The sequence below is a fragment of the Martes martes genome, assembly GCF_963455335.1.
Source record: "Martes martes genome assembly, chromosome: 9".
Lineage (NCBI taxonomy): Eukaryota > Metazoa > Chordata > Mammalia > Carnivora > Mustelidae > Martes > Martes martes.
Genome location: NC_137896.1, coordinates 53,958,768 through 53,985,846, shown reverse-complemented (window position 1 = coordinate 53,985,846; position 27,079 = coordinate 53,958,768). Strand labels below are relative to the sequence as shown.

Here is a 27,079-nt window from a genome sequence, read left to right as displayed (position 1 = left end):
TGCAATTCCGCCTGCGGCAAAGACACTTGAGAATCACTACAACAGGCCCCTCCCCCAGAAGATCAACAAGAAACCATCCAAAACCAACTTCAGTCACCAAGAACAGCGGAATTCCACAGCAGGAGAAAGCAAATCCTACCTGGACAAAATGACAAGGCGGAAAAACTCACCTCAAAAAAAAGAACAAGAGGCCGTACCGAAGGCTGGAGACCTAATCAATACAGACATAGGTAGCATGACAGATCTAGAGTTCAGAATGACAATTCTCAAGGTTCTAGCCGGGCTCGAAAAAGGCATAGAAGATATTAGAGAAACCCTCTCCGGAGAGATAAAAGCCCTTTCTGGAGAAATAAAAGAACTAAAATCTAACCAAGTTGAAATCAAAAAAGCTATTCATGAGGTGCAATCAAAAATGGAAGCTCTCACTGCCAGGATAAATGAGGCAGAAGAAAGAATTAGTGACATAGAAGACCAAATGACAGAGAATAAAGAAGCTGAGCAAAAGAGAGACAAACAACTACTGGAACACGAGGAGAGGATTCGAGAGATAAGTGACACCATAAGACGACACAACATTAGAATAATTGGGATTCCAGAAGAAGAAGAAAGAGAGAGGGGAGCAGAAGGTATATTGGAGACAATTATTGGAGAGAATTTCCCTAATATGGCAAAGGGAACAAACATCAAAATCCAGGAGATGCTAAGAACGCCCCTCAAAATCAATAAAAATAGGTCCACACCTCGTCACCTGATAGTAAAATTTACAAGTCTTAGCGACAAAGAGAAAATCCTGAAAGCAGCCCGGGAAAAGAAGTCTGTAACATACAAGGGTAAAAACATTAGATTGGCAGCGGACCTATCCACAGAGACCTGGCAGGCCAGAAAGAACTGGCATGATATATTCAGAGCACTAAACGAGAAAAACATGCAGCCAAGAATACTATATCCGGCTAGGCTATCATTGAAAATAGAAGGAGAGATAAAGAGCTTCCAGGACAAACAAAAGCTGAAAGAATTTGCAAACACCAAACCAGCTCTACAGGAAATATTGAAAGGGGTCCTCTAAGCAAAGAGAGACCCTAAAAGTAGTAGATCAGAAAGAAACAGAAACAATATACAGTAACAATCATCTTACAGGCAATACAATGGCACTCAATTCATATCTCTCAATAGTTACCCTGAATGTTAATGGGCTAAATGCCCCAATCAAAAGACACAGGGTATCAGAATGGATAAAAAAACAAAACCCATCCATATGCTGCCTACAAGAAACTCATTTTAGACCCGAAGACACCTCCAGATTTAAAGTGAGGGGGTGGAAAACAATGTACCATGCTAATGGACATCAGAAGAAAGCTGGGGTGGCAATCCTTATATCAGATCAATTAGATTTTAAGCCAAAGACTATAATAAGAGATGAGGAAGGACACTATATCATACTCAAAGGGTCTGTCCAACAAGAAGATCTAACAATCTTAAATATCTATGCCCCTAACATGGGAGCAGCCAACTATATAAACCAATTAATAACAAAATCAAAGAAATACATCGACAGTAATACAATAATAGCAGGGGACTTTAACACTCCCCTCACTGAAATGGACAGATCATCTAAGCAAAAGATCAACAAGGAAATAAAGGCCTTAAATGACACACTGGACCAAATGGACATCACAGATATATTCAGAACATTCCATCCCAAAGCAACAGAATATACATTCTTCTCTAGTGCACATGGAACATTCTCCAGAATAGACCACATCCTGGGTCATAAATCAGGTCTCAATCAGTACCAAAAGATCGAGATCATTCCCTGCATATTTTCAGACCACAATGCTCTGAAGCTCGAACTCAATCACAAGAGGAAATTTGGAAAGAACGCAAATACATGGAGACTAAACAGCATCCTTCTAAAAAATGAATGGGTCAACCAGGAAATTAAAGAAGAATTGAAAAAATTCATGGAAACAAATGATAATGAAAACACAACAGTTCAAAATCTGTGGGACACAACAAAGGCAGTCCTGAGAGGAAAATATATAGCAGTGCAAGCCTTTCTCAAGAAACAAGAAAGGTCTCAAATACACAACCTAACCCTACACCTAAAGGAGCTGGAGAGGGAACAACAAAGAAAGCCCAAACCCAGCAGGAGAAGAGAAATCATAAAGATCAGAGCAGAAATCAATGAAATAGAAACTAAAAAAACAATAGAACAAATCAACAAAACTAGGAGCTGGTTCTTTGAAAGAATTAATAAGATTGATAAGCCCCTGGCCAGACTTATCAAAAAGAAAAGAGAAAGGACGCAAATAAATAAAATCATGAATGAAAGAGGAGAGATCACAACCAACACCAAAGAAATACAAACAATTATAAGAACATACTACGAGCAACTCTATGGCAACAAATTTGACAACCTGGAAGAAATGGATACATTTCTAGAGATGTATAAACTACCACAACTGAACCAGGAAGAAATAGATAACCTGAACAGACCCATAACCAGTAAGGAGATTGAAACAGTCATCAAAAATCTCCAAACAAACAAAAGTCCAGGACCAGACGGCTTCCCAGGGGAATTCTACCAAACATTTAAAGAAGAATTAATTCCTATTCTCCTGAAACTGTTCCAAAAAATAGAAATGGAAGGAAAACTTCCAAACTCATTCTATGAGGCCAGCATCACCTTGATCCCAAAACCAGACAAGGATCCCACCAAAAAAGAGAATTACAGACCAATATCCTTGATGAACACAGATGCGAAAATTCTCACCAAAATACTGGCCAATAGGATCCAACAGTACATTAAAAGGATTATTCACCACGACCAAGTGGGATTTATTCCAGGGCTGCAAGGTTGGTTCAACATCCGCAAATCCATCAATGTGATACAATACATTAATAAAAGAAAGAGTAAGAACCATATGATACTCTCAATAGATGCTGAAAAAGCGTTTGACAAAGTGCAGCATCCCTTCCTGATTAAAACTCTTCAAAGTGTAGGGATAGAAGGCACATACCTCAACATTATCAAAGCCATCTATGAAAAACCCACCGCAAATATCATTCTCAATGGAGAAAAACTGAAAGCTTTTCCGCTAAGGTCAGGAACACGGCAGGGATGTCCGTTATCACCACTGCTGTTCAATATAGTCCTAGAAGTCCTAGCCTCAGCAATCAGACAACAAAAAGAAATTAAAGGCATCCAAATCGGCAAAGAAGAAGTCAAACTATCACTCTTTGCAGATGATATGATACTATATGTGGAAAACCCAAAAGGCTCCACTCCAAAACTGCTAGAACTTATACAGGAATTCAGTAAAGTGTCAGGATATAAAGTCAATGCACAGAAATCAGTCGCATTTCTTTACACTAACAACAAGACAGAAGAAAGAGAAATTGAGGAGTCAGTCCCATTTACCATCGTACCCAAAACCATAAGATACCTAGGAATAAATCTAACCAAAGAGGCAAAGAATCTATACTCAGAAAACTATAAAGTACTCATGAAAGAAATTGAGGAAGACACAAAGAAATGGAAAAATATTCCATGCTCATGGATTGGAAGAACAAATATTGTGAAAATGTCTATTTTACCTAAAGCAATCTACACATTTAATGCAATCCCTATCAAAATCCCATCTATTTTTTTTAAAGAAATAGAACAAATAATCCTAAAATTTATATGGAACCAGAAAAGACCTCGAATAGCCAAAGGAATATTGAAAAAGAAAGCCAAAGTCAGTGGTATCACAATTCCAGACTTCAAGCTCTATTACAAAGCTGTCATCATCAAGACAGTATGGTACTGGCACAAAAACAGACATATAGACCAATGGAACAGAATAGAGAGCCCAGAAATAGACCCTCAACTCTATGGTCAACTAATCTTCGACAAAGCAGGAAAGAATATCCAATGGAAAAAAGACAGCCTCTTCAACAAATGGTGCTGGGAAAATTGGACAGCCACATGCAGAAAAATGAAATTGGACTATTTCCTTACACCACACACGAAAATAGACTCAAAGTGGATGAAGGACCTCAATGTGCGAAAGGAATCTATCAAAATCCTTGAGGAGAATGCAGGCAGCAACCTCTTTGACCTCCACCGCAGCAACTTCTTCCTAGGAACATCGCCAAAGGCGACAGAAGCAAGGGCAAAAATGAACTATTGGGATTTCATCAAGATCAAAAGCTTTTGCACAGCAAAGGAAACAGTTAACAAAACCAAAAGACAACTGACAGAATGGGAGAAGATATTTGCAAACGACATATCAGATAAAGGGCTCGTATCCAGAATCTATAAAGAGCTTATCAAACTCAATACCCAAAGAACAAATAATCCAGTCAAGAAATGGGCAGAGGACATGAACAGACATTTCTGCAAGGAAGACATCCAGATGGCCAACAGACACATGAAAAAATGCTCCACATCACTCGGCATCAGGGAAATACAAATCAAAACCACAATGAGATACCACCTCACACCAGTCAGAATGGCTAAAATTAACAAGTCAAGAAATGACAGATGCTGGCGAGGATGCGGAGAGAGGGGAACCCTCCTACACTGTTGGTGGGAATGCAAGCTGGTGCAACCACTCTGGAAAACAGTGTGGAGGTTCCTCAAAAAACTGAAAATAGAGCTACCCTACGACCCAGCAATTGCACTCCTGGGTATATATCCTAAAGATACAAACGTGGTGCTCCGAAGGGGCACGTGCACCCGAATGTTTATAGCAGCAATGTCCACAATAGCCAAACTGTGGAAAGCGCCTAGATGTCCATCAACAGATGAATGGATAAAGAAGATGTGGTATATATACACAATGGAATACTATGCAGCCATCAAAAGACATGAAATCTTGCCATTTGCGACGACGTGGATGGAACTAGAGGGTATCATGCTTAGCGAAATAAGTCAATCGGAGAAATATAACTATCATATGATCTCTTTGATATGAGGAAGTGGAGATGCAAGGTGGGGGGGTTTGGGGGGAGGTAGGAAAAGAAAAAATGAAAAGATGGGATTGGGAGGGAGACAAACCATAAAAGACTCAATCTCAAGAAACAGACTGAGGGTTGCGGGGGGGAAGGGGGATGGGAGAGGGTGGTGGGGAAATGGACATTGGGGAGGGTATGTGCTATGATGAGTGCTGTGAAATGTGTAAACCAGACGATTCACAGACCTGTACCCCTGGGGATAAAAATACATTATATGTTTATTAAAATTAAAAAAAAAAAAAAAAAAAAAAAAAAGAATTCAGTTAAGTTTTCACTGATTTTCACATAATTATCTTGTTAACAAAAGTTAGAATATATTTTTGCAGTTATACTAAAATATTTTGAAAGATAATTATCGTTAATCAATGTCCAACTTTGAGTTAGTTTTCATGTTTAATTACAGTGAATATTTATCTCTTCAGCAGTGACTCTTCAAAACATTTTGTTTGAGAGAGTAGTTTGGTAGTAATATCAGCTTAATGTTATTAAAAAAAAGGAGAAATCATAGTTTAAAAACATTCATTTAGAAATCTGAGAGGACTAGCTTCAGTGTGCATCACAGATATTAAATCTTTAATAAGTATCTTATTAAATAAAGCTTATAATGAAAGTATAGTTTAATTTACTTGATCTTAAAATGTATTGACACTGTGTCACTATTATAAAATTTATTCACATATGTTCTCTAATTTAGTTTAATTATAAAGAAAGCATATTAAAATTATTAACTTTGATAAGTCCTTTAGGTATGTGAATTAGAAATTTCTGGGGGTGCCTGGGTGGCTCAGTCAGTTGAGTGTCTGCCTCTTGGTTTCAGTTCAGGTCATGCTCTCAGGGTCCTGAGATCGAGCCCCACATCAGGCTCCTCCGTGCTCAGTGGGGAATCTGTCTGAGATTCTCTCTCTCCCTCTTCCTCTGTCCCTCCTTCCATTTGCACTCTCTCTCTAAAATAAATAAATCTTTAAAAAACAAACAAACAAAAGAAATTTCTGGGATGTTTTTCCAGCAATAAAACTGGTTTCAGTTCAGAAGCTCTCAGAGTTTCTTTTCTTCAATGCTAGGTTAATGTGTTCATCAAGTCTTACAAGTTACTGCTTTGTCTTTAAAATCAGAAAAGGCAGTTCCTGCTCTTTGTAGATAAAACAAGAAGAATTTATTTAGGTCCAAGTTCAATATCTGTGCCCTAATCTCACCGTACTAGGACATCTTGCCCATAAGAAAACTTCTCCATAGGAGCTGATAATACACAGATCCCACAGAACTCAGGAAAAAGTACAATGTGTACTTGGGTACTGTGATCAAAGACAATGCTGATGCAGAAATATTTCCAAGCCTGCTCTAAGGAACATTCAGAAGGGTGCAGCGGACAGAAGCTTCTAGACTCTTCTTCCCATTAACTCTTCTTCTCCCCTGACCCTGCAGGTTCAGCAACTCACAGTCACCTGGAGTCTGGAAGCAGATCCTCTGACATATCATCAGAGGGTCAGTAAGTGGCCTAACACCAAGTCCCAATGGCCACATCATCCCTTCACTTCATCACATGGGCATTTTATCAAATCTCATACCATCACAAGAAGAAAGGTGAGTACAGTACAATAACAGAGTTTGGTAGACAGTATTCACATAACTTTTCTTGTGATAGATTGTTATAACTGTTCTATTTTATTATCAGTTATTGTTATTCATCTCTTACTGTGCCCAATCTATGAACTCAACTTCCTCATCGGTATGTATGTGTAGGTGAAAACACAGTCTAAACAGGATTTGGTACTATCTGAGGTTTTAGGCATCCACTGGGGTCTTGGAATGTATCCTCTGCAGATAGGGGGGAGGATATGTATTTATTGCTTCTTTTTTCCCCGCAGGAAACACACATACCCACCACAGCTCCTATCTACCAGGCAAACCTTCATGATTTACGTGCCATCCAGGAGACGCCTGGCTCAGAGTTAGGGGTTCCTAAGGAAGGTCCAAAAATGATTTCATGCTTTTAGAATGGGAGATGTTGGCTGAACCATCTGCTTGAATGTTACTGGGGACGGTTTCCTGCAATCAGTGAGAGTTGGGACCTTGCTTATTGGTGCCAAAACTTATACCCAAACAATCAGTATATCTAAAGAATCTGGGTCGCAAGACGATAGGTTCTCAAAGGTTCTCAAAGCACAGAACAAGGACCAGAAGCATTAGCATCACTTGCAAACCCATGAGAAAAGCAAAATCTTGCCACTTCTTTCTCCTCAGAAACTCTAGGGTGGGCCCAGGTGTCTGTGTTTTAGAAAGGTGTGGTAGCGAGCCTTCAGCATGGAGCCCTACCTGGTGTTCACAACTTTGGGTAGTTCAATCCCACAACAATGGGACTGACGGATGGAACAAACAGAATGTAGCACAGTGATAGTGTATGACACCATAAAAAGTACTGTGGCCTCGTGTTTGCCCTCTCTCTTGGATCGCTTCCTGTAGGGAAGCCGGCTGCCATGTTGTGAGGACTTCCAAGTACACCTATAGAGGTCCCTGTGATGAGGAATTGAGGTGCCCGGTCATCACTCACTTGTGATTGAGCCAACTAGAAAACAGATCAGCCAACCTATGTCCAGACACTGGAATGCAACCTCATGAACGACAGCACGGTGAGCCATTCAGCCAATGTGCTCCCGCAATACTGACTACAGAAACTGTACAGAGTAATAAAAGCCGATTCCTTCCAAGAGGTGAGTTTTGGGGTAATTTGCTTCATTGCCTTAGGTAACTAATATACAAACCCTCCTGTTGGAATCACCAGGATTCCACTGAGCTAAAACATCTGTTCATTCTCCAAATAATTATTTCTCATACTTCCTATGTGCTAGGCTAGAGCATGAACATGATGGACAAAACAGACACTTTCTAGCCCTCAATGCACCCTGTTCTTTTCCTTTATTACATAGTTTGTGATTTTATTTTACTTAGGGAACTCACACTTATTTGGGTCACCCATTGCACCCTGAGTTTGTGGTGATCAGGACCTTTGCCTGGTTTCCTTCCCTGCCTGCACCTAGCCCTGTGCCTGCTACATGAGAGGTGCCTAATTAATATCCATTTAGCAGATGGCCTTCTCTCTTCCATCTTCCCCATCTTCCTCCAATACGATGAACTGAGGCCCCAGGAACAGCAACCAATAACAAGACATTTAAGGCATTCAAGGTGTGATCCTCTGGGAAGTGCATGGCCATTGGCTATAAATTTCCATGGAAAGAAATGTCTTGTACGTTCAAAACAGTCAAGTTTCAGAGTCCGTCTATATTACACAAGCAGATTCATAAATACATACAAGGGAAATATATGGAGTGGGTTTAGAAATATAAGTAATTAAATGTGAGACTATTTTCCTGTACGGATGATCACACCAATAAAGTACAGGGACTCATCTTGCTTTACCTCCAGGTGGAGCCCTGTGCTAATGAGGAAAGCAGAATATCCGGAAATTGCTCTTCTCTTAGACAGGACGTCCTCCTGACCCCCAAACTTGTGTAGAACCCTCCACTGTGCACCCAGAAACGTCCTGATCTCACTGACCCACTCTATGATGGTTTCTTCTGTTCAGCAAGGGGCAGGAGAGGTTAGTGTCTGGAAATGCTAAGGTGGTGAGATAAGAAGTCAATAATTTTTTTCAATGTCACTTTGGAACATGAAGGAGTATTTGGATAACAGTTTTTTTGTTTGTTTGTTTGTTTGTTTTAAATGTAGGCTCCACACCTTGTGTGGAGCCCAGGGCTCGGTTTGAACTCATGACCCTAAGATGGCGACCTGAGCTGAGATCAAGAATCAAATGCTTAACTGAGTGAGCCCCTCAGGACGCCTATGGAGAACACTTTTTATAACAGAAAACAACTCATGGATTTTTAAAAATTCTTGTGGCAGAAAGTTGGAGATGTAAGTGACATCATTTTAGCAATACTTAGGAACTTCAGAGAATTTATCAAACAGACTCTGGCTCTCAGCGTATTTCTGAGCAAGATCAAAGAGGAGGCAGGCCAGTGGCAACATCCGCAGGGTCTTCGGAGGGTGAACAGTGCCCTGCTGGGCACAGCTCGCCTGGGCTGCCTCTCCTGCCCATCCTTCATGAGGGCTCACACTGAAATCTGGCTGGGGACGAGAGCAGCAAACGAATGTGATGATGGCAGGCCAGGTCTTCTGCCACACTGGTATCCCCAGTCACCGAGCACAGCTCGCCCAGTGCGAATTTAAGACTTCCGTAATTACCCGCTTGCTCTTTCTCATTTTTTTGGGATTTGCAGAACTCGCAGTGCTATCCTGTACAACTCTGTGTGATGATGGAGATGTTCTCCCTCTGCACTGCCTACCGAGGCCAGCAGTTGCGAGAACACATGGCTGTTAAGAACTTGAAAGGAAGTCGGGGCTTGAGGAACCAAATCTTCCCTCTTATTTAATCCTAATTAATTTACATGTAAATAGCCACATGTGGTGGTAGGCTGCCACTCGGGACAGGACAGTGGTAGAAAACAGGAATCATGGTAAATCCGTGCACCAACTCACCTCGAGGAAGATTTTTATCATTCTCATTTCCTCTAAGAGCACAAGGAGGCTTGCAGGAGGAAGAGACCTGCCCATGATCAAAAACGTACTAAATGGCAGAGAACAATTCACACTTCACCTCTCCAGATCCAGTCAGCACTCCTGCAATGCCATCGAAGCGTGTTTCCCCTTCTTCAAGTCAAAGAAGTCTCAAAGGCAAGCGTCAGCCTCTGAAAACTCCAAATTCTCAGTAAAGAGCTATGAAAGGAAGCTAGCCATATGTGGCAGGATTCCTTCCAACAAAAACACATGGGAAAAGGTTTCTCTACAGCCATGAGGCTCTAACTTGAATCTTTCGAACTACACATCGCGGTAAGCGTATCTGACAGCCCTCACTGTGCTTGAAAACTTTTGCTCCAAGCAAGAGATAGCCCCATGAATTCATGAGAAGGCAACAATACGAAAAAGATTTTATTAAACTTCTGCCATATCCTATTATGCTGTCTAAGCATGATTCTATCCGACTTAACCTTTGCTGACAAATGAGATTATACTTTCTTTCCTAAATCAACAGGATCCCATGAAATTGCACAAAAGATGAAGTACTTAGCATTTCAGGACTGATTTGGAAATAGAGTGTCAAAGCCATGACGTTAGAAAGGGGGTTAGCTACGCCTAAGGAAAATAATCTGCAGAGTCATACCGTAAATTCTGTCTTGACTTCTATGTAAAATATTTCACATTATTGTAATACCAGAAACTTACTCCAAAATCCACCTGAAGTTCTTGTATCCATAACTAAGCCATTGCCATCTCCATAAATCTCTCCTTTATTCACAGGGACCCACTGTGTGGCCCAAGTTAAGATACAGGGTTGGAAACTCATTGAAATTAGGGTGGAGAACATCACAGTTTTTTGTGGACAAAACTAGTATCTTTTGGTTCTGTTGCAGCTATCATATTGCCAAAGGGATCAGAGATATTCCTTGATATCACCCTACTTGGGTAAAATCAAAAAGATAATGGGATGATTAGCTGAGACATAGGTAAAGAAATGGGGTTTAAGACCACACATTTTGAGGATCAAAGCCTGGCTGCAAAATATATATATATATATATACACATACACACACACACACACATATACATATACACATATATACACATATATACATATATACATATATATGTATGGCTTATTTTATATATATGTATATATGTATATATGTGTATATATGTGTGTGTATATATATATATATATATAAAATAAGCCAAGTGTGATGATCCTGTTAGATAAAACAATCCATTTTTTAGATTAGAGCTAGTGCACTCTGGTAGCAAGAGCTGTAGAAGGTCCTAGAATTATTCTCATCAGAGCCTGCACCTACTATCTTACAGCACATGACACTGTCGTACCTTCACAAATTCAGCTCCTTACTCTGGCATCACATGGACAAAGTGAATGGGTGAGTGGGTGGTGGGTCATAGATGACCCAGGTGGGGTCTGTGTGTCCTCCCCTTGAGTCCCATGGGGCCCTGACTACTCTGACCCATAGAATACAGTGCATGTGACCCTGTGCATGTCTCTAGGCCTCAGCCCTAAGAAACTTGCTAGGAGACCCAGGCATCCATTTAAGAGGTCCAAGTACCCTTAGACCACCATGCAAGAGACCACATGTAGGCACAGAGTCAACAGTTCCAGTTGAGCCCACCCTCCCAGCCATCCACAGCAAGGGGGCCAACCATGGGAGGGAAGACATCACAGGAAGCAGTTGGATACCACCAAGTGACTCCCTTTGGTGCCTGTGGAACAGAAGAATCACCCAGCCAAGCCCTTCCTGACCCACAAAATCATGACAGAAAATAAAACAGTTCTTGCTTTACACCTTGAAATTTGGTGGGGTACTTTGTTATGCACCGAGAGATAATCAGTACAGAGTACAGAGTATTTCTACTATCTTCAGCTAATCTATGCTTCCTTTAATTGCTCTGATTAAATAATGCGACTGTACTTTTACTAAATACTAAGTCTAACCCTGCCAGGCTGATTATCTGTTTTTATATACACTTACCAATGAAGCCAGAAGATGGTGGGTTGGGCTGAATCTTCTCCTTGGTGTTCTCCTGGATAATGTCCCAAAGCTGCCATATAAATTTTGGATGAAGAATGTAAAATGGCTGATTTGGGTTTCTCTGACGGTGCTGAACATACGGAGTGAACAGGTTGTAATCTGGCTTCTTGTACCACTAAAAAAAAATCAACACAATCAAGTACAGAGCCTCACACTGTGAAAAGGAAAGTGGGAAGCACCTGGGGCGGGGGCGGGAGGGGGGGGAGTGGAAGCTACTTCCAGGCTGAGGGAACAGGAGGGGGAGGTGGTGACTGTCACTTCCTCAGGAACTCTTGATTTTTTAAAAAAATTTTTTTAGATTGTATTTATTTATTTGACAGAGAGAGAGAGAATAGAAGCAGGTGGAGCAGCAGGCAGTGGGGGAGGGAGAAGCAGGCTCCCTATGGAGCAGGGAGCCCAATGTGGGACTCGATCCCAGGACCCTGGGATCATGACCTGAGCCGAAGGCAGGCGCTCAACCGACTGAGCCACCCAGGTGCCCAGAAGCCTTTAGAGTGATGAAAATACTCCATTTCCTAACTGTGGTGATAGATACATGACTATATAAATTTGCTAATACTCATAAAAATGTATACTTCTACTGATTATACATATGTTATTGTATGAAAAAATGCACAATAATGTTGATTGTTTTTTAAATGTCTTTAGAATGTCTCAGGTGCCATCATGAAATGGGATTTGGAGGTTTGTAGGGGAGGGACTTAGCTCATAAGGCTCTGAGGACCCCATTATCCCTTCGAATAGACACCTTGGGGAGATAGTAGGTATATATTAAGATCCAAAGTAATATTCCCTGGTTGGATGGGTTCTGTGGCTTCAACAATTTTTGAGAAGGGCTAGGCCCAATCATCTTTGGTAAACTTTGCCCCCAGGCCAAGACACAGCAGGGGGGAAGCAAGAGGAGTATTGGTCTCAGTTTCGGTACCCCCTCCCCCTCCAGAGCACAGACCACACAGAAAGCAGCCCTGTCACCTGGATTTTGGCACTACCAAGCTCATGCCATTGGGTTGGACAGCACTGTGCCCTGGGCTTGGCTTCTTCCAAAGGAGGAAGGAATAAAGTCCCATGGTTAGGGCTCTCAGTCCATCACAAACAGTAAGAAACTGGTCAGAACTTAAAGCCAGGGAACTTCAGTCTGGAAAGGAAGCTGAAGAGTTCCAACATACATTTCACGTTTGATTCTTGGTAGATAGTACCTGTGAGAACCAGCTGGAGAGCTTTCTCAAAAAATACCCACTCAGTCTGCAGGCTACATATCTGGAAATGGGGCTCTGACCGATACATCTGGAAAATACTCTCCAGAGGATTGTGGTTCGTACTCCTAGTTAAGAACCAGTTAGCAATCATGCTAGGTAAATGTCCAGCCTCAGTCTCAAGATGCACAGTGACAGAATATCCCCGGAGGGACCCATCTGACCTTGGACAACGGGTCTGTTGGAAAGTTACCTCTTGGGGGAGCCAAGATCTGTCCCCCCACTTTCATCTTAAGGAAGGATGCATTCTCTTAGGTCATGGCAGAATGAGTTGAAAGACGCGTTTTGGCACAGCTCACAGCATCTTTCATGAAACTAAACTGTCCTACATCTTTCCCAGCCCTCCTTAAAAAACAAGTGCACTGGCTTTTCATCCAAGTTTTGGCCAGAAGTAACTAGCTGCTCCTTTAGATGGGCAATGATTTGCCAGAATGCCATGAATGTAACTCGCTTATATTTTGATGGCTAGTGATAATCTTGTTTACACTATACCATGTAAGGTTAAAAAAGGTTTAGAGGCAGAAGCCAAAGAGTGGCACACTCCAGAAAAGCCTGTAATAGGTTCCACTTAAAGAATAATAAGCTGCTGAGTCACAAAGTTTAAATTCTCTTGCCAAGCACTTTGAATTTACTTCAGAAGATCTTGTAACTAGGAAGGTGAAGTAACCCCATCACAATGGAAACATTCTGAGTTTCCCTGGCCAAGCCTCTGGGGTAACTAGGAATATCTGAATATTTTGACACTGTAATTTGTTTTTGTTTTTAAATACCCGAGAGCAAAAGCCCTTTTTTCATTAGATAGACCATGTTCACCAAATGTGCTCTGGGAACTGGGTATCAAAACGATATGAATACACATGTATTTAAGTAGCTCCCACAATTGGTTTCCTTCTGTGAAAGTTTAATCCTTGACCAGCTCCCATTATTAATCAGTCAGTGGCACTGTCTGACTGTTAGGGTAGGGGCACTTACCCTAATGAAAACACTTACCAGATTAAGGTTTGCAGAATAAGGGGCAGGGTCCCAGGCTACCAAAATGACATCTTTATACAATGAGCTGTCAATGAAGTGATGGTTGGGGTTGGTCAGAATCTGCAAATACAAATGAAAGGCATTTCAAAACAAGTGTTTTGTTCTTCAGAATTATATCTTAAAAAAAATGAAAATTTAAAAAATGAATCAGAGCAAGAAAAAAGGATGTTGTTCAGACTTTGTCTTGTCCTCTGCAGGATGGAGAGAGGTGAGCGTCGCATGCTAATGTGAGTTAAGAAATATCTTTGGGGAGGGATGCCTGGGTGGCTCAGTGGGTAAAAGCCTTTGCCTTTGGCTCAGGTCATGATCCCAGGGTCCTGGGATAGAGCCCTACATCAGGCTCTCTGCCCAGCAGGGAGCCTGCTTCCTCCTCTCTCTCTGCCTGCCTCTCTGCCTACTTGTGATCCCTCTCTGTCTGTCAAATAAATAAATTAAATCTTAAAAAAAAATGTCTGGGGGAAATGAGGGTTAAAAATAAAATCCCCCAGAACCTCCATTTTCACCAGCACTGTACTCGTAACTGGTGGCATCGAATCAGCTCCCGAAAGATGCAATGCCCTAGCTAATTCAGCACCTGCGACGTCTTCTCCAGTTACTTTCACAAGTGATTGGAGAGGCAGGTGCCATTTTGGATGACCTGCCTTATGATGGGCCAGCGGTGGACGATGGCAGCCGCCATGTGACTTCCTCCCTCTGTGGCCTTAACTGGTCCTGGAGGAGTCCTTTGATCTCACCTGCCAATCATCTTTTTTTAACCACAATTTTGGAGGGGGAAAAAGGATTGGTTTTCATCAGTTTTCAGTTCTCGAGATGTACTTTCTTTCTTCACATTTGAAGTTTTCTCAAGCCAGGGTGTATCTTACAGGGGACACATATATTTTCGTTCGGTGGGGTAGCTAATGCTGAAAAGCTGGGAAGCTGTGATTCAGTGAATGGTGGCTCCTACGATCGATGGGATCAATGGCATCTACGAAGTGAGGAAATATAGCGATTGTTTCTTCCTTTGCTGCAGGCTGCCCGGCTCAGGGTACCACGTAGAAAGCTAATCTTTCCTCCTGCAAGCAACCTGTCATAAATCATCCATCATCTCATGTTCTTTCTCTATAGTTTGAAACTCTGGGAACTGCTGTGGTTTTCAGAATAATTTTGCTTTGAACTTGGAAAACATTCTTATGGAGAACACCAGGAAAAGAAATACTCCCGTTTTTAACAAAACAATCCGTTTTCTTTTTTAAATTTTTCAAATGACAGACTAAAGTTTGCAAGCCACCCTATTGACACTTGGATTTTGTAACCCTTGGTTTTCTCGCCTTTATCGCTGGCCTTTCTCATAGCCGTGATTTCTTTTAAATTTAACTGTCTTTTCCTCCATTACTAAAATGCAATATGCTAAGTCTATGATTACATACATACACGTGTGTATGGATATACACATATATTTTCACATGTATGTTGATCTTTCCTTTTTTTAAAAAAAAAATTCTTTTCAGTATTCCAGAATTCATTGTTTATGCACCACACCCAGTGCTCCATGCAATACGTGCCCTCCATAATAGCCACCACCAGACTCACCCAACTCCCCATCCCCCTCCCCTCCAAAACACTCAGTTCGTTTCTCGGAGTCCACAGTCTCTCCTGGTTTGTCTCCCCCTCTGTTTTCCCCCAACTCACTTCTTTTCTCCATCTCCCCATGTCCTCTGTGTTATTCCTTATGCTCCACAAATAAGCAAACCTATATGATAATTGAGTCTCTCTGCTTGACTTATTTCACTCAGCATAATCTCTTCTAGTCTTGATCTTTCCTTTTAACCTTATTTACTCATTTCTTCCTTTTCATGTCACACATTAGTTCCTATTTATCTGTATTTTTTCTCAATTCTTTTAATTACAAGACCCATAGAAATAAGCAAGACCACGGTCATGAAAACTGGGTAGTTTCTCTTCACTCACCCAGTAAGATGTACATCCATGAAGACACCCCATCCATCTTACCTGGGAATTAATGATGCGCACGGTGGTTTTATTTCCAACATCTTTCTCGTAGCCGCGTGTAGGAGCAGAGTTAAATCTCAAAACTGCATCATGAGAATCTAAGGGTACATAAGTGACAAACTTACTGTATTTTTTGCTGTCAAATCAACGTAATTTAGAAAAAGCATTAAAGCAAATTTTTCAATACCTGAAGCTAATAAGAAACAGCCAATTAATTTAAGATACCTATACACATATTTTTCAGTATAGTGTGTTTATAGGATGGGGTCCCAAGTTTGGGGACATATGGAAACATATGAATCCATGACAGGTGGTCCTATATCATCTATATATGAAGCTATATTTAGATACTCGTTATGTGTGCACATTCTTTAAAGGTAACCTGCTCTATGCAGCCATTCTCCGAACGATTGTAGAGTATGTCAAAGATGGAGTCTGTGGTAGCCGGGAAGGATGCTGCAGACAGGGGCTGCCTGTGTGGTTCTTACTGCTGGGAGCATGGAGGCTTCTCATGGTTCCGCTAATGCCGCTGTCTGCACTGAGACCAAGGGTGTCTCTCACAGAGCAAGAGCCACAGCCTTTAATGCAACTTCCATTCCTTAGGGTACTGGTTTGTGCTTAAAAAGAAAACCAGCCCTCAGGTGCCTGAATGGCTCAGTAGGTTAAGTGTCTGCCTCTGAGGTGGGTCATGGACCTGGGGTCCTGGGATCGAGTCCCATGTCGGGCTCCCTGCTCCGTGGAAAGCCTGCTTCTCCTCTCTCTGCCTCTCTCTTTCTGTCTCTCATGAATAAACAGATAAAAATCTTTAAAAAAAAAAAATCCCAAACCACAGCCCTATATAACACCATATGTTAACTATGCTGGAATTAAAACTGAAAAGTTAAAAACAAAACAAAACAAAACAAAACCAGCCATGACTTCTGTGTTTCACATACTGCTGCTGATGCCCAGAAGACCCAGGTGAGAGCAATCGAGCGCATTCTGCATTCCCAGCAATGGTGTGACTTCCTGCCGCAGCCCTGGAGGACGGGAAGCCCCACCTATGGTACTGGCTGCCAGGGTACTTTGCATTCCATAAGGGCACACCTTGGTTCACCGAGCCTCAAGTACAACATAAATCTATGTCTCTCTCCATTCAACAGGACAGATTTTTTTTTGAGTTCTTAGAGGTCCTGGGTGAAAACAAAGCTCCCATCTTCTGCAGGCCGACAGGGACACAAACAGCTAGAGGCAGAGGAGAGTGAGCTCATCTGATTAAGGGATGGGAATGGGGATATGGTCCCTTCCCACAAAGGAGTCTATATGCATACATATATCTGGAAATTTCCTGAGCCAGCTACTGTGTTGCCCAGAAACCGGAGTTAATCAGCAATGAGGGAATTTCTATGGGCTATCTTTAGCTTCAAAAATTCCATGCACATTTCAAATTTAACTTGGTTGGAGCAGCAACAATGCCGCGTGTGTGAAAGAAAGAGGGAGACAGGTAAGATTACATATTTCTGATTTGCCGAAAAAACCTTTGGAGGTACCCTGTGTTTACTACGTTTACTGTGACCATACCCCAGGCAAGTCGCTAAAGCAGCCCATCTTCTTCACTTGAGTCCTGCTACCCCTCCCGAGCAGTCTCCTTGGGAGAGACCTTACTGTTCCCTTAGTAGAGACTCCTCGGGCACTCGTAAAACACGTAAAACAGTGTTACGTTAGGTACCTTTCTTGAGCTTCTGAGCTCTGAGCTCGAAAGAATTTGTCTTCCAGTTTCAAGCACCAGAATTAAATAGAACACAAAGAATGCATAAAGGATTCCTGGCTCTGCCATTAAAAAAATGTTACTGTGTTGGGGCGCATGGATGGCTCAGTCGGTTAGGTGTCTGCCTTCAGATCAGGTCATGATCCTGGGTCCTTGGATCGAGTCCCACATCAGGCTCCCTGCTCAGCAAGGAGTCTGCTTCTCCCTTCTCTGCTGCTCTCCCTGTGAGCGCGTGCTCTCTCTCTCTCTCTGTTAAATAAATAAAATATTTTTTTAAAAAGTTCTCCAGTGTCCTTTTAGGGGAAATATCATAGGGGTCAGCAAGCTATGACCAGCCACCTGTTTTAGTAAATAAAGCTGTACCATGACACAGGCACACTCATTTGTTTATCTACTGTCTATTAATGGCAGAGGTGAGTGGTGACAGTGACCCCATGACTCCCAAAGCCAAAAATATTTACTACTTGGCTCTTATTAAAAAATAAAAAGAAAATGAAAGAGGTTTGCCAATCTTGATGTTCTAGGTGATCCATTGCTGTGCATAAACGATGTCAAAAAATATGAACACTTCTATTTTCTTTATAATACTTATTTGCACATCTTTTGTAATGAATTGTTTTATTATTTATTTTTATTGAGTAGTACTTTGTCACAAAAATTCAAATGACATTTAAGGAAAAATTAGATTTCCCAAATCAGTGGTTCTTACTTTGGGGGTCTTGGAACACTTTCACACTCTTGAAAATTATCGAAAACCCAAAGTTCTTTTGTTTATTTGGATTATATTTTTCAATGTATGCCACCTTAGGAAGCAAAATTAGAAGACATTTATTTATTTATTTTATTATTTATGTATTATTATTTATTTTAAAATAAAATATTTTATGAAAAATAACCATATTTTCAAAAAATAGTGAGAAGACTGGCACTGGTTTAAATGTTTGCAAATCTCTCTAATGCCTGGCTTTTCAAAAGACAGCTGGTTTTTCTTATCTGCTTCTGCATTCTATCTGCTGCAACGTATTGATTTAGTTGAATTATGTCAAGACTCAGATATATTGTTGAAAATGTAAGGAGTACTTTAAGTCTTTCCAGATTATGGGGAATATCCTTCTTTGATACTTCATCAAAACTTGACAAGTGCTGGTTTCTTAAAAAAAAACAAAAACACAAACAAACCAGAAAAACTTCTGTAATACGGAATGTGAAACAATGTAAATGAATGTTCCATGCTCTATTCCACTGAAATCCATCCAAATACCTCATCTTGCTCTTAAAATGGATTATTCACCCAGGCATGATTTTGTAGCATTGCACAATGATCATTTGGAGCTATGAGTTCGATCAGTAATGCAAATCTTCCAAATATTGATCCATTTCATTATAAAGTATCCCCCCAAATCACGTAAGTTAAATTACCACACATCTCATCAGTTTAAAGAATGGGAAGCTTCCAAGTTTGAAACCATGTGTCTTAGGGTTGATGAGGCTGAAACCAGCAGAAAGTTTAAAGCTTGTTTTTCAGAAGACTGTTTCCACCTAATCAGCTATTGTGTCTTTTCAGACCCCTCTAACAAGCCCACTGGCTGTCTCTGCAGAAGCCTGGACTCAAGGTCAATTGATACAGCTCCAGCCTGGGAACAAACGAGGTCCCGCATTCCTTACCCAAGATAACAAGGCAAAGACCCCATCCAGTTTAAAATGGTTCTTGGAGCAAACCCACAGCCCCTCCTCCTTGTCTGAAGATAACATCCTGACGTCAGGGGCCGAACGCTACCTCGTTCTGATGTGAAGTCTATGCCCCAGAGTGAACACAGGATGTATGTTACATGTACGTTTGCTCAATGTACATCTTCTATCTTTCTTCATGAGCTGTCATAAGTTTCGCTGCCCTTTTCATCCATATGTATGCAATTTCAATCCCTGTGATTATATATAACTCATTCTCTCCTCCTTGGGGGAGGCAGATTTGAGGCTTGTCCTCTTGTGTCCTGGTTTGGCTGCATTAAATAAACCATTCCCTTGCTGCATGCCTGATGTCTCAGGGATCGGCTTTGCTGTGCATCGGGTAGAGGAACTTGGGTTCAGTTCCAAGTTCATCGTTGAAAGCTTGAGTTTTATCACTGGCAAAAAATACTGTCAGCTCTTTTCCTAAAAGTGACAGGCTTACTCAATTCCTTTTTGAGAAATTATCTACCAAATAGGCAGGTCTGAATAAAGTATGTCTATCAGTCATTGGTTTCAAGTAAAAATTGTGTTTCATGACGAAAGTAGCTAGTGTCGCTCACGACTTGAACCACACAAGGGCTTCCCTATTGTGCACTGGTATGCAGAAGTGTGTTTTCACTTTATTGCCCACTTTGTCTTAAAAACACATGAGTCAAAGACTGATATTTAATAAAACAGACATTTTTTTTCATTTTTTCCTACTTCATCAAGGACATTCGTAAGTGACATGGGCACTCTCTTCTTTCCCCACAGAGCGTGGCTGTGAAAACCAGCACGACTGGTAATGTTGGATACGACTGCCTAAAACTACCCTAACCAGGAGTTTTACCTACCTCTGCCTCTACATCACCAGTGAAGGTCCAACAGTTCAGAAGACCCCGGCGTGTTATTATAAGAAATAGTTTTTAACCCCATGAGCTCCTGAAAGTGTCTTGGGGACCCCAAATGAGAACCACACACACTACGTGAACTGCTGATCTGGGGCGACCTTCTCTGAGGCAGAGGGACAAGAGACTCCAGACGTGAGGTGACCTTCAGGAATGAAGATAACCAGGTCAACACGAGGACGAGAAGCGTGAGGCCAGCACGTCTGAATCACAGCCTTCCCACTAAACCATGCCGCCCCTGGACACGGGCTCTGTCTAAAGCAAAAGTGAACAAGCCAAGGCTCCCCAGCCAGGGGCAGGTATTGCAGATTAATTAGGCAGATATTCCAAATCAGCTGTAGGGCCCCTGAAAGTGTGGCAGCTTTGAAATGCCAGGTTTCTGGGACGCCTGGGTGGCTCAGTCCTTAGCGTCTGCCTTCAGCTCAGGTTGTGATCCCTGGGTCCTGGGATCCGGCCCCACATCAGACTCCCTGCTCTGTGGGAAGCCTGCTTCTCCTTCTCTCACTTCCCCTGCTTATGCGCGTGCGCGCTCTCTCGCTCTCTCTCTCTCTCTCTCTCTCTCGCTGTGTCTCTGTCAAATAAATAATAAAATCTTCAAAAAAAAAAAAAAAAGAAAAAAAAGAAAAGAAATGCCAGGATTCTACCCTGGGGTGTGTTAAGCCTCCAGCAATAGCACGGGGCATGGAAACGGAACCTGGCTTTGTTCCTTTGGAAGTGGTGGGAGTGGAACGAGGTAAAAGGTCACTTTTCGGGGAGGAGGCAGGGAGGTAGAGACAGAGGGAGGCCGCTATGGATGGAGAGACAACCTCCGCAGAGCTGCCAGCAGGAGTAGGATGGGAGGGGGAAGCAGGTGGGGGTGAGCGGGGCAAGCCCAGAGTGTGTCTATCAGGCAGACACGTTTTGTAAACCTCTGCCCGGCTATGCATCTCCTTGATAGTGCGCCTGAAAAACTAAGCTGTCCATTCATATTTACAAAAGGAGGAATGGATCAGACAGCAAGCACACGGGGAATAAAGTAAAGCCTCATTGCTGGAGAAGGCATTTCCAGGGTAGAGCCATTTCGTGTTGACCTTGAGAACCAAGCCAGGCTGCAGGCATTCACCGGACGAAGATTTAAAAAAAAAAAAAAAAAATCAAAACCCTTTAAGGAGCAGCCAGCCCTGAGGTGCAGGAGCACTGTCACTGCCCTGCCTTGGGTACTGGGCCCCCTCATCCCCTCCTCCTTTCCTGCGCTCCTCCAGAACACAAAATCTGAACCAGCAAGGGAGCAAAAGCCTTCAGTCTTTAGGGAAGGGCCTGCCAGCGATGACTCATCCCTCTCAAGACTCCACCGCCCTGGCCTGTCTCACCTCTCCCGGGACTGCTGCAGTGACTGACTTCCTTTGTGCCCTCCGATCCAGGCTCTGGAACACTCTCTCTCCTATAAAAAGCTGACCCATCACTTCCCTGTTTTAAAGATCGCAAGGCCTCTCTCTGCACCAGGGGCACAGGGATCAGAGTTGGGAGTTTCTGGAGAGGGAGAGTGGGGCTTAATGGAGTCCAGGTTCCACTCCCTGTGCCTCTAGGTGCCTCCATAAAGCAGGAATCATTGTATCTTTGGCTTGCAACAGGGAACACAAGAGCATTTAGAACAGGACTTTGCAGCAGTAGACACCTAGAAGGGGCACCTTTTATTACAATTATTACGTGAAGTCTAATTTCTGGAGTGCGATGCGTGAGAACATCATGAGCTGCTTGCTTGCCTGCTTATCAGCTTATCAGCTTAGGTCCCTCCCCACTCCTGGCCCCTTGTGCTTGCTGGAGCTCTCACCACCCCCTCATCTCCCCTACCCCTGTGCCCTTTGTGTACCCCCACGGCCATTCCCAGAACTCCTCATATCGTCTCGCTTCCTTGTTACCCTGGCCTTTGTCCTGGATTTCCCTCTTCTGGGCTGTCCTTGCTAACCTCCTCTACCTATTGGCCATCAGCCCTCATGGTGGCTTAGGGTTCTGTTATCATTTCCTCCCAGCCTTCCAGTCATGGGACTGGAATTGCCCATTACATTCAGTCTCCCCCACTAGACTGCCAAGGATTTGAGGTCTAGCTCTGTGCTTTACTCATCTTTGCATCACTATTGCCCAACATAGTATCAGGCCTTGGTGAGTTGGGGATCAATAAATAATCGATGCCTGTTCAATGACTATATGATCTGCTTTCTCTCCTTTTAAGATATCAGGATATGTCAAACCCCAATCTCTTAACCACCAAGAACTATATGCCCCTCTTCTTATACACAGACCTCTGCACCCTCCCATCCCCCTCCCCCCCACACTTCTCAGAATTTGAGTTTCAAGCACACAGATCCCGATTTCCCATACCAAGGCTACTAATGCTGGACATTTCTCCTCTGTTGTGTGTCTGCACAGGACTGCTAGTACTCACTACCAAATTATTATTGTTTATATGTATGGCTGAAAAAAAAATCATCTCTGGGTTCCAGAAAAGATTGTTCCATGTTTCCAAAACAGTTCCGTTTGCTTTTTCAATAACATATTCAAAGTGGAGGTGTTTACAACTGCTGCATCATTCTCAAAAACAATGAATACGGTAAGACTCGAATCTAACCAAGCAGGGAAACAGGACTGCATCGCCCGCGGAGCAACCAGCAGGGGGAGCTAGAGGGCAGCCGATAAGCAAACCTGAAGAGCAACTGGGTCTCCCTTTCGGAGACCCCCCGGGGTGGCCGAGGGTCAGCCTGGAGGGGCCTCCTGGCAGGGCTGACGTGGAGCTAGCCTTCGGTACTTTCTTAGCTTCTTCGTCAGTTTTTCATGACACCGTGACCTTCTGTAAGTTCTTTGATCTTCCCTTAGCCAGTTTCACAAGTGGAAATCTAAGGGCCACGATTATTTTAGCTGACTAGCAGAGCACGCCCCAATATCCCAAGTCGCCTGAAGGGATCCACGGCATGAATGTGTTTTTACCAGGAGTGCCATTAACAACTCTGTGTTAACAAGCACGTATATATCAGTGGAGTAGGAAGGAGAAATGCCAGTACCTGGCATGCACAAATGCTGAGACTAAGAGACACACTAGCTTATAAAAAGGAAAGATTTTTGTTGTTTTTAAACATTGAACTATGCTCTGATTATGGATATTTTTTAAATCTTTATTTTAAAGAGAGAGATAGAGCACACGAGTGAGGAAGGGGCAGAGGGAGAGAGAAATAGAATCCTGAGGCCAACTTCCCATTGAGCACAGAGCCAGAGCGGGGCTCGATCCCAGCACCCTGAGATCATGACCTGAGTTGAAATGGAGAATTGACTGCTTAACCGATTAAGCCACCCAGGTGCCCTGATTAGGATTCATAAAATGGTCGTACGCAATTGGATTCAAAGGAACCAAGGCAAAGCAATAGAGAGAATTTCTTAAAATTTCTGAGTTATGTTCTTCATTTCTGAGTGTGTTCTTTGAGTCTATAATTCTAATCACGGAGCTTCATGTAAGTGCAGACAATATAAATTAAATTTGGATGCTAGAAACTGACAAAGATATACGTGACATTTCCCGTTCCCCGGAAATGTGTAATTCCTGGTGTCTTTCACGCTCTCTTCCAAATTCTCAATAGCGTTTCCAAGACTCTGGTCAGGGATATTGATGCCAGAAGAAAGAGCAAGAGAAATCTCCGTGACATGCCACGAGCGATCCAAATATGCAGCGACTGTGCAGAGGTGTTTAAAATAAAGCAAAACCGAACCAGAAGCAAGTTGCTGCCTGCTTTAAAGCATAACACTTAAATTCCTTCTTACATTATTAATAATGGTCCTCAGAAATGGGGAAGAACTTCACCCCAGGGAGCTTTAAACCACTGTTCTTCCCTAATCAATTGCAGACTGCTCCGCTCCAACTTGGGCAGCATGTGGCACGTGGACACTGTTATTATGAGCCGGCTGTAATGTCAGCATGGGGACACTGGGACCGTAGACCTCAAGCCCGTACTCCTGCCGACTTTTTTTTTTTTTTTTTTTTTTTTTTTACTTTTTAAAAATTTCACATTCAGCTTCATTCCCAAGAACGTCTGAGGGAGGTCTGGGTTGTGAAGCCTGATTACAATGGCATTTCAAGCCATTCCTCAGGAACACAGAACACTAATGGACTCAAGAAACAATGGTTATTCCTTTGTAACAAGTGGGCAATGCCCCTTAACTGTCACTTCTAAGTGAGTTATGAGCTATAACTAACACCATCTACAGTTAGAATGTAGCAGACACAGATGTTTTAAGCTGGGACTTGAGGCCAAGGCTGTGTCTGACTCACAGTTTTCTTCCTTGGCACCTGGTAGAGAAGTCTGCATACAGTAGGGACTAAACACATGTTTCTTAAATGAGCGAATGAGTCTGAAGGATCAAAATGCTCCCTCATTGGCATGGCAATGGAATGAGCCTGGGCACAGAAGGATGTCTAAGGCTTTATAGCAAAGACTGACGTTTCCCAGGGAAAAGGAATTCTGTTTGGTATGCAACAGAGAGACGCTGCCTCAGTTTCCCACATGCTGGCCTGCCCTACAGACTTCAGGCTCCAGACTGCAATCTCAGCTCTTACCTGAGTTTCCAGGCTATTCACTTGACCTACAAATCTCGGACTTGCCAGTCTCCACAATTTCAGGGCAAGTTGTTAAAATAAGATATATCTCTCTTTCTCTCTCTCTCTCCATCCCATCAGTCTGTTTCTCTGGAGAGGCCGAATACAGGAACTGTGACCCAGATATGCTCCTGGGCTCCTGACATAGCTCTGAAGGCAGAGTTCAGAAGTAAAGATGGATGACCCAGGTGTGCTCCTATGAGTTACCATCTTGGAGAAGGGCCCTGCTAGGTGCACTGGCCATCACCCAACGGTTGGATGTGCGCCAAGCTTTGTGAGGTCAGAACTCCCTGTTCTCATCAGAAGGGCTCTCCTTTGAGCCCACAACGCCCATTTAGTCCTTGGGTTAACTAAAATTACCATCATTTATACTTCTCTTTGGAGGTGACACCCCTAACTGTCGCTGCCCCTGTGGGAGTTCTGCTTTCCTCTCTGGTCCTCTCTTTCCTCCCTCATGATTCTACCATGTATAGGTTCATCAGGCCTACTGTGGCAAGGCCTGTCCACGCAGAGCACAGGGTCTGTAGGAGACAAATTCTGAGCACCTGGAAGGGCGAGGGCACCGGCCTCCTACTCCCCTAACACCCAACTAATGGAGGAACACCTCTGGTCTAAAATCGCCCCCCAAAAGACCTCTATTGGCCTCTCCACCAGGCTCATTCTGTCCCAGGGAGGGAGAAAGCCCAGAGACTTTCCCGCTGGCTTCGGAGAGACACCCCGGGCGCCGGGTCCCAAGCTCCACCCAACCGTTGGGATGATGCAGAGGGCCAGCCCGAGCGCGCACCGCGGCAGGACCCACCTATCTCCTCGCCCAGGGAGGAGTTGAGGATGGCGCCGGCCGACATGACCACGGCGCAGCTCCGGAGGCCGCGCGGGTGCAGCTGGCTCAGCGGCACCGCGGGGACCAGCTTCTGCCAGCCCAGCGCCGAGAAGGGGGCCTCCTTGCCGTCCAGCGTGCGCACCCGCACCCGGCTCCGCAGGGCGCACAGCAGCTCCGCGCGGCTCAGCCCGGCCGCCCGCCGCCCGCGGAAGCGCACGCCGTGCTTGTTGGCGCTGAGGTAGTCCTGCATGGCCTTCTGCAGCCGCGGGTTGAGCATCTTGGACGAGACGTTTCCCTTCCAGAGCCGGTGGAGGAAGGCCCTGGACATGGATGAGTACAGCCTGTCCCCGTCCTCGCCGTCCTCCAGCACCAGGCCCCCGCCGGGTTTCCGCTGCCTCTTCCTAGCCCGCCGCCTTGGCGCCTGGCGGGCCGGTGCAGCCCCCTCCAGCCGGCTTTGGTCCCCGTGGGAGGAGGGGGGTCCCGGCGTGCCCTGAGTGTGGCGGCGCAACCCTGGTTGACCCGCGGCAAAAAAGTAGTCGTCGTCCTCTGGGTAGAAAGCGCTTTGCGATTTTCTCCCGATCTGGGATGAAAAGAACTCTTCGTCGTTTTCGAACCCGTCCTGCACCTGGGCCCATTGCGGCAGGTCTCCCGGCCCCGCGTGGAAGGGGCCAGGCGGGCGTCCATCCAGCAGCCCCTTGTGTGCACGCAGGCTCTCGGGCAAGGAGGGCTCCTGCACCGCGCCCATGATGGCCCTCTGCTTCCCCTGCATGGGCAGGAGCCGCCTGGTCTCCAGGAAGGAGAAGGAGCTGGGCGCAGGCTCAGCTGGGTTGCTGTCGGTGAAGTAAATGAAAATCACCACGAAGAGGAGGCCCCAGGCGAATATCCCGCAAAGCATTCGTTGTCTCCATTGCTTCAAGTGTGGTTTCATGGCAGGTCTCTGGGGTCAGCACCTTGTGTCTTAAAGCGGTGGGAGGCCAAATGAACCTGAAAAACAGCCGGGTCTACGGTTAGCCACCCGAAGACACCTGCTCCGACGGCAGGGGCGCTGGGGACAATCTGGCCTAAGCAGCGTTTCTGCAGGGGAGGGTTAAAAGGAGGCATTAGAAACCAGAATCATCTGAGAATTTTGACTAAATTCCAGTGTCACATCCCCCTTTCACAGACCGGACCTCTGCAAGACAAGGGGTTCCACTGAGAGTCTTGGGAGAGAGGGGAGGAGTGGCTGTATATTTGGAAAACCTCTGGTGGTATAACCACCTCCCTACCCTGACAGCTACTTAATCGGGGTGGATCCCAACAACCTCTCCCCGCAACTGCCTTTACAGAATTCCATTTAGTAAAGCAAAACAGCTGAATT

The 27,079-nt window shown here is 43.8% G+C and overlaps 1 protein-coding gene across 1 annotated transcript in view; it reads right to left on the bottom strand.

Moving 5' to 3' along the window:
- ST6GAL2 (ST6 beta-galactoside alpha-2,6-sialyltransferase 2) overlaps nucleotides 1-26,650 on the bottom strand; it is a gene marked incomplete at its 5' end in the record, with an annotated part of 40,081 nt that extends 13,431 nt beyond the window's left edge. Inside the window, 4 exons of the mRNA XM_080814416.1 lie at nucleotides 11,586-11,760; nucleotides 13,889-13,990; nucleotides 15,923-16,020; nucleotides 25,702-26,650. Coding sequence (XP_080670542.1) covers nucleotides 11,586-11,760; nucleotides 13,889-13,990; nucleotides 15,923-16,020; nucleotides 25,702-26,650 — 1,324 coding nt within the window. The remainder of the gene's footprint in view (nucleotides 1-11,585; nucleotides 11,761-13,888; nucleotides 13,991-15,922; nucleotides 16,021-25,701) is intronic.
- Nucleotides 26,651-27,079: the final 429 nt, after the last annotated feature.